This window comes from Apodemus sylvaticus, chromosome 19, assembly GCF_947179515.1.
Source record: "Apodemus sylvaticus chromosome 19, mApoSyl1.1, whole genome shotgun sequence".
Taxonomy (NCBI): Eukaryota; Metazoa; Chordata; class Mammalia; order Rodentia; family Muridae; genus Apodemus; species Apodemus sylvaticus.
Window position 1 is genome coordinate 24,768,709 of NC_067490.1, and position 14,605 is coordinate 24,783,313.

A 14,605-nucleotide genomic window follows, 5' to 3' on the forward strand; every position below is an offset into this window, starting at 1 on the left:
CCTCAGCTCCAGGCTATTTACTGCCTCTGACCTCTGAGAGCAACTTCACTCACATACCCACATGCAGACACACACATCTTTACAGAGTTAAAAATCAAAATAAATCTTAAGGCGTACAGGTGTTGATGGTTTGTGGCACTAAGTCCCAGCATTTGCGAGGCAGAGGTAGGTAGATCTCAAGTCCAGCACAGAGTACAAAGTGAGTTCCAGAATAGACAAGGTTGCACAGAGAAACCCATAGTGAGACCCTGTCTCAAAAAAGAAAAAACAACAACAACAACAACAACAACAAAAAACCCAAAACAACAACCCGGGTGGTGGTAGCACATGCCTGTAATCCCAGCATTTGGAGGCAGAGGCAGGCGGATTTCTGAGCTTGAGGCCAGCCTGGTCTACAGAGTGAGTTCCAGGACAATCAAGGACACACGGAAACCCTGTCTTTAAAAAACAAAAAACCAAAAAGACAACAAAAAACAAAAACAAAAATCCCCTCAGAGCTAGGTGCGCTGTGCTAATGGGGTGCCACCATGCAGTCTGCCACATTAGCTAGCCACCACCCCTCTTCTTTCTTGTTCACATGTATACTAATTTCCTGACGTGGTATCTTAATCTGTTGATAAGAATCCTCTGATTCTTGGCTCAGCAGTTAAGAGCACTAAGCTGCTCTTCCAGAGGTCCTGAGTTCAACTCCCAGCAACCACATGGTGGCTCACAACCATCTGTAATGGGATCCGATGCCCTCTTCTGCTGTGTCTGAAGACAATGACCGTGTATTCACATAAAATAAGTCCTTAAAAAAATGCTAACAGTGGGCTGGAAGTGGCTCACTGAAGTCCGCGATCAAAAGACCTCACTGTGAGAGCCCAGCTTTGCAGGTGGCAAAAGGCTTCCTGCGTCAAGAGCATGAAGAGTGGAAATGGGGTGAACACTGTACTGTCGTTGAGATTTACCCATGCATGTATGTGTGTGTATATGTATGCTTGCCTACATCACACATCTATACAAGTGGCCAGAAGAGGGCGCCAGAGCCCCTGGAACTAGAATTACAAGCATTTATGAACCACCTGAGAATGGTCCTTCCAACGTGGGCATTCCACCATAGTAGCTTGTGGTGTAGCTCATCAGGTAGAGCACCAGGCTAGCACACGCAGTAACTCTCATCCACACCCTGTCTTAGCTCCCATCCCTACCAACCTCTCTACCCCTCCTCGTGTTTATGCCTTGTTCCTTTGTGGCCCACGGGGCTGTCTGTGAACATGGGTGTGGGACTATCAACTGAAGCCTGCAGTTAAGAGCAGTGGCTACACTCTTCCAAAGGACCCGAGCTTGGATCCCAGAGCCCAACCAGTCAGTTCAGCACCTGCCACTCCAATGTCCTTTTCTGTTTTTCTTTTGTTGTTGTTGTTGTTTTGTTGTTGTTGTTTTTCAAGACAGGGTTTCTCTGTGTAGCCCTGGCTGTCCTGGAACTCACTCTGTAGACCAGACTGGCCTCGAACTCAGAAATCTGCCTGTCTCTGCCTCCCAAGTGCTGGGATTAAAGGTGTGTGCCACAACTGCCCGGCTCTTTCTCTCTTAAGATTTGTTTATTTAAGTTCTTTATTCCTGTCTTCAGACACACCAGAAGAGGGCATCTAACACAGGTCACCTTTGTGGCCTCAAATTGGTGTAAGAGGAGATAGATGAGATGGTTCTCTTAGTCAGCTAAGGAAACACCTTTCTTTTCTTTTCTTTTTTTCTTTCTTTTTTTCTTTCTTTTTTCTTTCTTTCTTTCTTTCTTTCTTTCTTTTTTTTTTTTTTTTACTATGAATGACACTTTATTCAGTCATTTTCTTTACAACCAAAACTCTGGGAATTCAAAATTAACATCCTTGCCTGTGAGCTTCTTGTACACACCAGCAAAAGTTTCGACCTTGTGTTCCACATTGTTCTGCTGTGCTTTGTCTAAATGAACTTTTAGTTTCACACGGATTCTCCTGCCCACAATTTCACTTGGGAAGACCAAGTTCTCAAGGATGGCGTCACGCACAGCTGTCAGGGTGTGGCTTCTGGGGCACCTTTGCTTATTTTGCGTCAGGCTTTTCCGGGTTGGCTTGGGCAGAATCCTCCTCTCAGCAATGAAGACTGCATGCTTCCCACTGAATGATTGCTCCAATTCACGAACTAGCCGGACTTGGATTTTCTGGGAAAGATTTAAGCTGAGGAACTGGTTACAAAAATGATAGCTTTCCAAGCACCACCAACTTCAGTTTCCTTGGCTGCGGTGATGTTGAGCTCCTGCAGCTGCGCCTTGAGATTGAGTTCACCTGCAGCTGGAGCAGCACCTGAGAGATACCAGACTCCAACTCGCCCAGCTTCTCGCCATCGGGCTTCAAACATGGCTTCGTCCTTACCGAGTGCAGGCTTAGAAAGAGGCACAGCTCTCTCACAGCTCATATCCGGGTAGGAAACACCTTTCACAGTGAAAATGACACTAACGTGTCTCCCTGCCACAGGCACGGGACTGAATGGGCAGTCAGAGCAGAAGCTAACCCACTAGCTGGGGGACTCTTGGTAGCTACCAGGTCTCTCTCTGCAGTGTCCAGTGTATTGACCAGCAGCGCTTACTTACCTAATGCTTTGCACGTTTGACTTTCTCTGTAAAGAAGTTCGAACATTAGCCGGGCGGTGGTGGCGCACGCCTGTAATCCCAGCACTCTGGGAGGCAGAGGCAGGTGGATTTCTGAGTTCGAGGCCAACCTGGTCTACAGAGTGAGTTCCAGGACAGCCAGGGCTACACAGAGAAACCCTGTCTCAAAAAACCAAAAAAAAAAAAAAAAAAAAAAAAGAAGAAGAAGAAGAAAGAAAGAAAGAAAGAAAGTTCCGACATTGATAGGACTTTAGGCCAGGGTCCTGCAAACCTTTATTGTAGAGAGACCTTATATATCTGAGACCTTAGGGAAGGCAGAGATAAGTTAGTGTGCCTCCTTGTCAATAAAATTGTATTTATAAACCAAAACTCTGAGCCTAATACAATAACTTACGTCAAGAGGCCCGTTTGTTTCTTGTCTTTCAAAAAATGTTAAAAAAAAAAAAAAAGACAGGATACTGAAGGGCTCAGTGGTTTAGAGTGATTGCTGCTCCCCCAGAGAAACTGTGTTCGAGTCTCAGCTTTCGTGTTGGATAGTTCACAGCCGCCTTTGACTCCAGTTCCAGTGAGTCCGGCTCCCGTCTTCTGGACTCCATGAACACCGGGCATACACGTATACGTGCACATACATATGTGCAGACAAACAAACATTCATGTGCATACAATAATAATGAAAAATTAAGTAAAACACACAAGTCATTCTTAGCTTTCGGGCCAGCCAGCGTCTCAGTGGAGATCTGTAGTCTCTCCTTGAGGTTAACCACTAAGAGGCTGTGGAGCTCTGGGCTCCGGGTTCCAGTTGCTGAGATGAGGTCTCATTAAGCCAGGCGTGTACACGCGCCAACGTGTGCGCAGGCAAACATTCACTCGCACGCGTCACACTTCCGTTCTTCCCGCCTCTGCGGTCTCCATCCTGGAGCCGCTGGTGCTCCCCCCGTGCAGCCAGATGTACCCCTTCTATAAAGCGTTGAATGAAATAGCCCAGGTTAGTCCCAGACCAGGCTTTTGGAACTGATTTGATCCAGTCATCCTGCCCCATCCTCCGGTCCTTTATTCTTTTATTCAAGGAACCATTTTATTGGGGACGGTGCTGTGGAGGACGAGGTGAGGAAGAAGAGGGTCACAGGCTCCTCCTATTCTGAAGGTTAAAGAAGCTGGAGTTGGAGGTACGCACTGGTGACCCCAGCACTCCGGAGGGTGAAGCCGCTGCCGCAGTGTATTTAAGACCAACCTGGGCTTCATAGCGAGACAAGAATTTAGTAAGTGGGAAGGGAGCTGAGGAACACAGGCGTGCTTGCCAAGCCAGTAGCTTAAGGGTCCAGGCAGGAGCCTCTTAAGTATCTTCTGTCCTGTCCCTCAGTGAATCAGGAAAGAGAAGACACTGCCTCCAGGGCAGGAGGCTTCACTGGAAACCACTGGAAGCGTTCTCTCTCTCTCTCTCTCTCTCTCTCTCTCTCTCTCTCTCTCTCTCTCTCTCTCTCTCTCTCTCTCTCTCCTCTCTCTCTCCTTCCCTTTCCCCTCCTCCCCAACATGTGTAAGTGTGTGAGAAGGGTTAAGGGTCAATCTGCCTTTTTAATTTTTTTTAGTGTGATTTTTCTGTCTCTCACAAAAGAGTTTTGATTACTTCTGAGCTTCTGGGTCCCTGGACAGGCTGATATCCCAGCTTTTCTTCAGGCCCCGAAACTTGCCCTCTGACCCTAATTTTAGTGCTGTTGGGGGGGGGGCAGAGTCTCCAGTTAGAGAGGTATGAAGGCCAACTGTGTCCCCCAGGCTTGTTCTGTGGAGAGCCAGAGTCCATCCCAGTCTGTCCCTGCAGCAGACTGATGGCCCCAAAGCACCTCCCACTGACAGTCTGCCCCAGTCCCTTGAGCCTCTGCATGCACGGGCACGTGCGCGAGCAAACACACCCACCCCCCCACACACACACACACACGCACATGCACACACACACACACACACACACACACATAATTAAGATAAAACCTTTAAGCCTTTAAGCTCACGCCTGTAATTCTGGGAAGCAGAGGCAGGCAGATTTCTGAGTTCAAGGCCAGCCTGGTCTACAGAGTGAGTTCCAGGACAGCCAGGGCTATACAGAGAAACCCTGTCTCGAAAAAAACAAAATCCAAAAAAAAACCAAAAATAAATAAATAAATAAATAAATAAATAAAAATTAAAAAAATAAAACCTTTTAAAAAAAAGTTATCAGAGCTGGGCAGTGGTTGTGCATGCCTGTAATCCCAGCACTCTGGGAGGCAGAGGCAGGCGGATTTCTGAGTTCGAGGCCAGCCTGGTCTACAGAGTGAGTTCCAGGATAGCCAGGGCTATACAGAGAAACCCTGTCTCGAAAAAACCAAATCCAAAAAAAAAAAAAAAAAAGTTATCAGTAAAAATGTGGTGCCCACTCTGCTGTGCACGCTGTAAACAGGATCTATTGACACCCAGGTGACCAAGTTGAGTGGAGGGGCTGTCCCTCGAGGTTTGCCTTGGCCACTGACTATTGAGTAGCTAAGCAATGGAGTCCCCAACCCAAAGCATTCTTGCGGGTGGTGACAAGCACTCCATGAGGAAGCAAGCCAAACAGTATACTCCTATACAGAGTAATGACAAGATTCGATTCATGTTGAACGATTGAGATGCCGGGCAGGGGGCCACAGGCGGGGAGGAATCGGGAGCTGCTGATTACAGGTAGCTGGGTTTTATAGCCTTCAGGACACGAGTGTTATAAAGGGCTTAACAATGTGCTTGAGAGCAAATGAGACCTTCCTGGATGTGTCAGGGACTTTTACAAGCTGGTGGGGGAGTGGAAAGGGACCTGGAGAGATGGCACAGGGGTTAAGGACTTGCCGTTCCTGCAGAGGACCTAGGTTCAGTTTCCAGCATCTGTCCCGACCTGCAGGACAGTCAACAGGGTCCCCGGACCACCTAGGAAAAGGCAAGAGACAAGAGATGCGAGAGACAGACAGCAAGACAGTATTCTGATCAAGTTGTCAAATTTTATTTTTTACACAAGGCAATTTAAAGGGAAGGGTAAAGGTGTAGGGAGGGGTCAAGGGGGAACAATCTCAGGGGGCTGGCTTCACTTCTAAGAAACAGTTTCTCATAATTTCTGGGAGAAGCTAGTTATTGCTGCTGGAATCTTGGCATGATAAAGGGGGTCATGAGGAGGTGAAGTGGAAAGGAGTTGCTATAGTAACCTATCTACAGATGAGCTTCGACAGGAGGGGGTTTTGAGATCTAAGTCAGAATGGCTCCTGGCATGGAGATCTAAGTGAGAATGAATCCTGGTGTCGAGATCTCCTGGCATCGAGATGTAGGTGCGGATGGCTCCTGGCAAGCCTCCACGTGAGGCAGTTCACAATGGTTGTAACTCCAGTGTCCTCTCTGGGGCTTCCCAGGCACTGGCGTGTACGTGGTGCACATACATGCATGGATGCAGGCACACTATACATAACTATACATAAAAATAACTGGGCTGGAGAGATGGCTCAGCGGTTAAGAGCCCTAACTGCTCTTCCAAAGGTCCTGAGTTCAAATCCCAGCAACCACATGGTGGCTCACAACCATCCTTAATGAGGTCTGACTCTCTCTTCTGGTGTGTCTCAAGACAGCTACAGTGTACTTATATATAATAATAAATAAATATTTAAAAAATAAAATAAAATAAAAATAACCCAAACTGGGGAGGTATTCTAGGCAGAAGAACCTGTGTAAGTAAGTGTATGGGAGTATTTGTCCTCAGAACTGGGGCGGGCATACCGAGTGGTCAGAGCCTCGTATCCTTGATGCCCTTTAGGAGGAGGAGGATGATGTGGTCACTGTGTGGAGAACACTGAGTGTCCTCCTTCAAACGAGGCAGATGTGAGCCTCCAAAACCAAGTCCATTCGCAATTAGTACCGCACAGCACATACAAATGCTTCGCTTTGATTGAGTTTTCTGAGTCAGACACAATGCAGCCCCGATCTTTACCTGACCTCCGTTAGAAACCAAATCTTGTTTAGGGCAGGGACAGGGGTCACTCTCTGTTGTTCAAGACTATTTGGGTAGGGGTTGGGGGTTTACCCAGTGCCTAGGCAGTGGAGAGAAAGAACCTGGTGCTTTTTCCTGGGTACCCGCTGATGCCAGGGCCTGTTCCCCCATCTCTGCTAAACTCGAGCTCTAAGGCAGCAATGGTTTACAGTAATCTCAGTGACCCTTGTTGAATCTCCTCAGCCTCGAGGGGGGGCAGGGAGGGCCGGCGGGAGGGGGGGAAGCGGGGAGGGGGGGGAAGCGGGGGGGGGGGGGCTCAGTCTACAAGACACAGGCAAGCAGCCTCTATGTACAGCACGCATGCACATCCATCACTTCTCAAAGCCATTAGACCCCTGTTCTCTCCTCTCTAGGATGGGCTAGTTTCACCGTCTTCACTAGTCCTGAAGCCCCAAAGCTCTCGACACCTGTTCTTAAAACAACCGACAGATGTTATTTTGTTTGTTTTAGTTTGAGAAAAGAGACCGGGTCTCACAGGGCTGCGCCTTTGATCCCAGCACCCGGGAGGCAGAGGCAGGGGGAATCTCTAAATTTGAGGCCAGCCTCCTTTACAGAGTTCCAGGGCAGTTAGGGCTACTCACAGAAACCCTGTCTCAAACAAACAAAGTCACGGGGTGTCCTGTAGTCTAGGCGGGCAGGCAAATGAGATGCAAAGAGGCTCCCCTCTCTAGAATACTGCTGTGTGGGGAAGGCCCTAGGAACTTCCAGCCGTGAGTCTTAGTTTCCCCAGAGGAAGGTATGTATTTCATCATCTTTGACGAAGGTCTTTGTCAGTTAACCTGATGAATAATTTTGTTTTCTGTTTGATTTGCTTTGCTTTAGTTGCTTTTTTTCAGACAAGTTCTCATGTTTCCCAGGCTGTCTTCAAATTTACTATGTAACCAAGGATGGACCTTGGCTTCTGACCCCCTCCCTGACCTTTCTGCTTCTACCTCCTACTTGTTAGGATTCCGGGCATGCCCGCCTATACCAGTTTATACGATACTGGAGATTGCCTTCAGGGTTTGTGACCAGGAGGCAGGCCCTCTACAGCGGGTAGCTGGATCCCCACTTATCTCTTTTAGACTTGTTTTTATTATTTTAATTATGTGTGTGCATGCTTGTTAGTGTGTAGGTGCCGTGAATACAGGCGTTGGGGACACCCAATCACCGTCTATCATCTCTGTCCTCAGAGACAATCTGCCTAAACTGGTTGAGACTTTATCTGTGAGCTAGGTGGTTGAAAAACACTCCTCCTATCTGGGGGTTAATTTTACAGATAAAATTACATCCCCGGTTAAAAAAAAAAAAAAAAACCAAACACGGTTCTAAGCACAAAGTAAACTGAAATAGAATCGGTCACCATCCTGATTACAGGGGAGATTCCTTCCATAGGCGATGCTGGAGTGTGGGGAATTCAAGCCCAGGGGATTCTTGGGCTGGACATAGAGATCTTTACTCTCAGTACAGAGTGGGGACAGAGAGAGGAAGCCAGATCTCTGTGAACGCCAAGCTAGCCTGGTCTATGTAGTGGTTGGCAGGCCAGCCAAGGCTACATGGTGAAGACCCCCCACGCACACACTTTAAAGGAAATTTCTAGTTTTCCAAGAATCAGTTGGCCAAGAGTGGGACTTGGGTCCAGCAGGCAAATGCCTTTGAGAGAGTCAGAGGAGAAATTGTTCTCTGTGTGAGAGACAGCTCAGGCTGAGAACTAGCATTTCTTTTCTCTGCAGGATGTATACATCAACCTGACCTCAGAATTCAGACGGGGGAATGCTTATGTCAGCTTCATGTGTTTGTTGGAACCGAAGATTAAGCCTTACCAAAGCCTGACTCTAGTAGTTCTTTGATTCCATTTCCTACCCCCCATATGACTGAGGAATTCCTCCCGCTCCTCCTCTTCCTCCTCTTCCTCTTTTAAGAATAAAATGCCTTTATTTTCACTCCCTCCATAGCTTGTGAGAAAAGGAAGTGACCTTGACAACAGGCTCTGTGTGTCTTTGTCCCATTGAGAAGCCAGGATTTCCGGGCGGTGGTTGGCGGCGCACGCCTTTAATCCCAGCACTTGGGAGGCAGAGGCAGGCAGATTTCTGAGTTCGAGGCCAGCCTGGTCTACAGAGTGAGTTCCAGTATAGTCAGGGCTATACAGAGAAACCCTGTCTGGGGGTGGGGATGGGGGTGGGGGTAGGGGTGGGGGTGGGGGTGGGAGAGAGACAGAGAGAGAGAGAGAGAGAGAGAGAGAGAGAGAGAGAGAGAGAGAGAGAGAAGCCAGAATTTGAATTTGTCAGGGGCAGCACCCAACAAGGTTGCCTGACCCTTGGTCTGGCACTATAACTTCTGTTTGCCTGAGTTAAGGTGGGGAATAGTAGTTTTTGTCCTTTTGGGGAAAAAAACAAAGTTTAAAAATGCAGGATTATTTTTAATAATCCTGGGCTGGGCTGGAGAGATGGCTTAGTCAGTAAAAGCAAGAGAATCTTCGGAAACCCATGTAAATTGACGTAGGATAGAACATAGTATAGAGTGTGTATATAATCTGTAAAGTCTATAATCCCAGTGGTCCCACGGGGAGACAGGAGGTGGCGACAGGAAACTCCCTGAAAGCTCTTAGGTTGGTACCACAGCATACACAAACCCCTGCATGCAAGCATGTGTATTGGCAGGCAGGAAGGCACACACACATGCTATAGATACAATGATTTCCAAGATGGTTGGGGCCAGAGTTCCGATTTCTTTTTCAGATGCTGGCAATGAGCCACGTTGGGGATGGATCCCACAGTTCACTTGACTCAGCCGTTCATTCATTTTACGAACAGCCTCAAGTCCAGTGTGGTATTTTTTTACATGTGAAACCATTTTAGTTTTTTTTTTTTTAATTCAGGTCTTAGAACATCTGGGATTAGGGCATTAGAGATATCAATATGCAATAGTTAACAGAGAGTTTTGAAACTGGGCTATTGTTATTAATAATATCTGTGATGTTTTTAACACTAGGGCCAGAGGTATGGATTATTTCATTATGGGAGTTTTAAAGGTGGTGCAATTAAAAATAAAAATGGTCGCACAAGGGGGCTGGAGAGATGGCTCAGCAGTTAAGAGCACTGACTACTCTTCCAAAGGTCATGAGTTCAAATCCCAGCAACCACATGGTGGCTCACAACCATCTGTAACAAGATCTGATGCCCTCTTTTGGAGTGTCTGAACACAGCTATAGTGTACTTATATATAATAAATAAATAAATCTTTTTAAAAAAATGGTCGCACAAGCAAGAGGATCATGAGTTTGAGGCCAGCCTGGGGGACATAGGGAACCTGTCTCTCTCTCTGTGCCCGCCCCCAATTATTATACCATATTATGGATAAGGGAGTAGGAAGTCGGAAATGATCCTTGGGTCTTGCCAAAGCACCTTCCTCTTTATAGTACTGAATTCATAGTTAAGTCTAATGTCTGATCTGTCCTTTCCTATTTCAATAGATCTTTATCTTCAGGGGCCCAGGGCCTTAATTCCAGCCCAGCCTGTTTGCCCTTATCTCTCTGAGACGCTGGCCTCAGACTGCATGCAGGGGCAGATCCCGGTCTTTCATTTAGGGCTCTTGGGGCATGATGGAGTGCAGAGTCAGAATCCAGATCCTAATGGGGGGGGTCCCCAAGATTTTGCTACCGCCTCTCGCTCGCTAATCCTGCTTTCCTCCAAATTCTCAAAAGAACGGGACCCTAGAACTTCAGAAAACCAAGGTTGAGAGTCTTCAAAGAGCCCTCTGCTGCCAGATGAGGAGTCTGGCCAGGTCCAAGACCAGAGGCGCCAGAGAAGTGGCCTGATAGGTCAGGAGCGGAGCAGAGGCTCAAACCTGGGTCACCTCCCACGCGCGACCTGGGTCCTCCGGGCCCTGCGGATGGGCTCAGCCGCCGCCGACTTTTCTGGTTGCTGGGGTAACCGGGCGTGGCAGCGACGCCCTGGGAAGCCCCGCCCCCGTCGGCCCCGCCCCTCCCGCAGTAGATTCCCGGAGCCGCGGAGGTGGGCGCAGTGCGCGCGAGTCCCGCGGGCCGGCGGCATGGCGCGGCCGATGCAGCTGGCGCCCGCTTCCCTGGCGTTGGTGCTGAGCCCCCGGGAGGCCGGGCAGGCGGCGGGGGAGCCGGGCGGCCGCGCGCTCTTCCGTGCCTTCCGCCGCGCCAACGCGTGCTGCTTCTGGAACGCCCGGCTGGCGCGCGCCGCCTCGCGGCTGGCCTTTCTCGGCTGGCTGCGGCGCGGGGTGCTGCTGGTGCGCGCGCCCCAGCCCTGTGTGCGGGTGCTGCGGGACGCGTGGCGTCGCCGAGCCCTGAGGCCGCCCCGAGGCTTCCGCATCACCGCGGTGGGTGAGTGCGGAGCGGGGCACAGCCACGGGTCCCGGAGCGCGCGGGCTCGTGGTGTTAGGGGAGGGGCGCTTTCGGAAAAGTGAGGCTCCTTCCGAGAAGGGGTCCGATTGCTCCTTCCTTCCTTCCTTCCTTCCTTCCTTCCTTCCTTCCTTCCTTCCTTCCTTCCTTCCTTCCTTCCTTCCTTCCTTCCTTCCTTCTTAGCTTCTTTTTCTTTTTCCTTCCGTCTTTCCTTTCCTTTCTTCTTTCCTTCCCTTTTCTTTTTCCTTCCGTCTTATCTTTTCTTTCTTCTGTCCTTCCCCTTTCCTAAACTTTCCTTTCCTTTTTCCCTTTCCCCCTTTCCCTTCCTTTTTCCTTTCCTTTGCTTTCCTTTCCTTTTTCCTTCCCTTTTTCCTTCCCTTTTCCTTTCAATTTTCCCCCTCTTTCCTTTTTCCTTTCCTTTTTCCTTTCCTTTTTCCTTTCCTTTTTCCTTTCCTTTCCTTTCCTTTCCTTTCCTTTCCTTTTCTATCCTTTCCTTTCCTTTCCCCTTTCCTTTTCCTTTTCCTTTCCTTTCCTGTACCTGGTGTTCGCGTCCTGTTCGGCTTGGATGGAGGCGTGGTCTTAGGTCGCTCAACTTTCAGAAGTTTGGGTGATCCTCCTTAACTGGTGGGGAAAAGAAATAGATGGCGCTGTGGACATATCCCGCATCACTCATCAAACAGAGAAAGTTCCACCTCCCCAGTTTTTTCAGACCATTTGTTTCTCCGATGAGAAACTGAACCTCCGCACCGGTGGGTGGTGACTCACTGACACAGGCCACTAAAGCTCTGGCAACTGTGTGAGTTTCCAGTAACAGCCGGTTCTGCCCTCGTTCTGTCTGTGGGGTTTGTGGGGCCATTTGATGGTTTGGTGGTGACAAGTAGCCAGTTGTTTCAAGGCCTGAATTTGTGATTCCTACCAAGGAACCTCTCCACCTTAGTCACTGGATCACTTCGTTGTCGTCTTCACACACACACACACACACACACCCGCCCTCCTTACATCCCCATAGAAGCAGCAAATAAACATTCGTTTTACTCCCTGGGGTAACTGGACAACTGGAGACATCTGATGTTGTGTGTGGTTTTGACCCGGAATGGTGACCTCCTCTGGCCTGAACTTGGGGAGGCTTCTAACCTTCATGCCATGCGCCACCGCCCCCCCAACCCATCCCCACATTTCTTTGCTTAAGAAGAGAGAAGGTTGCAACACTGCACAGACAGGGCCTCGTTTCCCTCTCCATGCAGGAATGTCAAAAGAATGGTTTTCTGGTTCTGAAACAGGGAGTCAGGTAGCGAAGGTCGCAATCTTCTGCAGACACGCTTGGGAAAAAAAAAGCTTTCAGTGGTGTCCTGGCTTCTCTGGTTTGAATTAGTGCTTACATTATTCTGTCTCCTGCCTCCTTCCAAAGGGTGAGTGTGCTGTGTACTGCAGAGAGGGAATTGGATGCAGTGTGTGTGTGTGTGTGTGTGTGTGTGTGTGTATGTGTGTATGTGTCAGGGGTGTGTGTCTAGACCCCGGGGCTGAAATAAGAGAGGCTTTAGGTAACATCTGGGGCACCTACAGTACCATGGTTGGGCCAGGGGAGCCGTGGTGTAGGCATAGAAAGGTGATCTGGCTATTCATCCCTTCCTGCTGGACCTGTGCCACGCCCACTGACACAAAAAGACCAACGCCCGGCTATAATAAATCTTTATAATACAAACAAACAAACAAAAACCCACTAAACAAAATCCTGGGTCCAGAGCCATCCTGCCTAAGCACGGAAGGAAGATGCCACACAGAAGACTGTGCTGCCAGGCAGTGGTGTCACATGCCTGTAATCCCAGCACTCTGGGAGGCAGAGGCAGAGGCAGGCGGATTTCTGAGTTCGAGGCCAGCCTGGTCTACAGAGTGAGTTCTACAGAGGGCTACACAGAGAAACCCTGTCTCGAAAAAAAAAAATCGAAAAAACCTAAATAAATAAATAATAAAGACTTACTATTTTGTGTGTGTGTGTGAGCCTGCATGTATATATATACACATCTTGTGCATGGCCACAGAAGCCAGAGAGGTGCCAGATGCCTCAGAACTGGAATTACAGCTGGTAGTGAGCCACCATGGGGGTATGAGGACTAAAACCTAAATCCTCTGAAAGGGCAAGTGGTGCCCTTAACCATTGATATATATATATTTGAGGTAGGGTCTAATGCCACCCAAATTGGCCTCAGGTTGGCTGTGTAGCCAAGGCTTCCTTGACCAGGTCTTCTTTTATCGACCTCTTATGTCTTGTTTATGGGGGGGTTGAACCCAGGGCCTCATGAATGCCAGTCACCCTGCCAACTCAGCCAGCCACAGTGTCAGCCTGGGGAAGAGCTGTCTGAGCTGGGGACGGATGCCCGTGGGGTGGTTAGGGATGCTTTTGTTTTGATTAGGCTCGCTAATTACCATCTAGCTCGAGGTTGTCAGAGTCACAGGAGCAACAGAGTCCCACAGTCAGCCCCTGGGCTGCCTTAGAGTCTCAGAAGGTGATGACAACGGGAGAATGTGCTTTTCATCAAAGGAGATGAAGTTTCAGTCTGTTCTCCTAACTCTGGTAGCAACGGGGTTTCCAGAAGCCAAAAAAACCCAGGCTCCTGGGGACTCAGAGGAAGATCTGCTGGAGACAGGCACAGGTCTTTGCTCTCGCTTCTTAGAGTAAAAATACTAAAAAGGAACACAGCAGCCAGTTTGGTCTCTGCTGTTGGTTTCAATCTTTTGGAAGGCTCGTACATTCTTGCATAAAAGGCGTGTGGACACAAGAAGTGTGGAAAGTCAGCCGGGCAATGGTGGCGCACGCCTGTAATCCCAGCACTCTGGGAGGCAGAGGTAGGCGGATTTCTGAGTTCGAGGCCAGCCTGGTCTACAGAGTGAGTTCCAGGACAACCTGGGCTGTACAGAGAAACCTTGTCTCGGAAAACAAACAAACAAACAAACAAATTAAAAAAAAAAAGCGTCTAGCCATGGCTAGAGAGACTGATGTCTGACCGTCGTGGTAGTGTGCCCTCTTTCCGGATGCATGCCATTTCCAGCGTGGTTACTTTGCTGGCCTAGTCAATGCCTGGGTTTCTTGCTTCATCCTCACCCTGCTCATGGGTCACGACCTTTCCCTTCACTGGGAAGTCTTCAGAGTCACACTGGCCTCTGGGCCTTTCTCCTCCTGGGGCATTAATGACCAACCTGCTGCTCTCAGCCCCTCCTCCCCAGCCCTGCCTTAGGCCATGTTTTTCTAAGTTCATTTACAGGGGGTGTTTGTTTGCCAGTGTGTGTCTTCTGCTTTGGGCTTTATTTCAGGGGCGCCCGCAGGCATCCCAGTGGGCACTTTCTTTTCATCAGGAAGCTGGATACAGCGTCTCTAATGGTACCCAGCCAAATCCCACGTTAGCCGAGAATCTGAGACCCAGTGTTCTCCACCGCTGCGACTAGAGCAGCCAGCCTCCTCAGAGAGGGAGAAGGACGCTGCTTGCCAAAGGGCATTTGCAATATTCAGATCATTGGATGACAGCCTTGAAAAGAAAGATTATTATTTTATGTGTACGGGTGCTTTGCCCGTGTCTCTGTGCACCTCCACCGGCGCGCCTGCTGT

The 14,605-nt window shown here is 49.1% G+C and overlaps 1 protein-coding gene and 1 pseudogene across 2 annotated transcripts in view; one reads left to right on the plus strand and one right to left on the minus strand.

The window, feature by feature from the left end:
* Nucleotides 1–1,817: 1,817 nt before the first annotated feature.
* Nucleotides 1,818–10,687, minus strand: LOC127670143 (40S ribosomal protein S7-like; annotated as a pseudogene).
* Nucleotides 10,686–14,605, plus strand: part of Stox1 (storkhead box 1) — a 59,781-nt gene continuing 55,861 nt past the window's right edge. For both annotated transcript variants that reach the window (XM_052164638.1, XM_052164639.1), the window contains exon 1: nt 10,686–10,986. In XM_052164638.1, coding sequence (XP_052020598.1) covers nt 10,686–10,986 — 301 coding nt within the window. The remainder of the gene's footprint in view (nt 10,987–14,605) is intronic.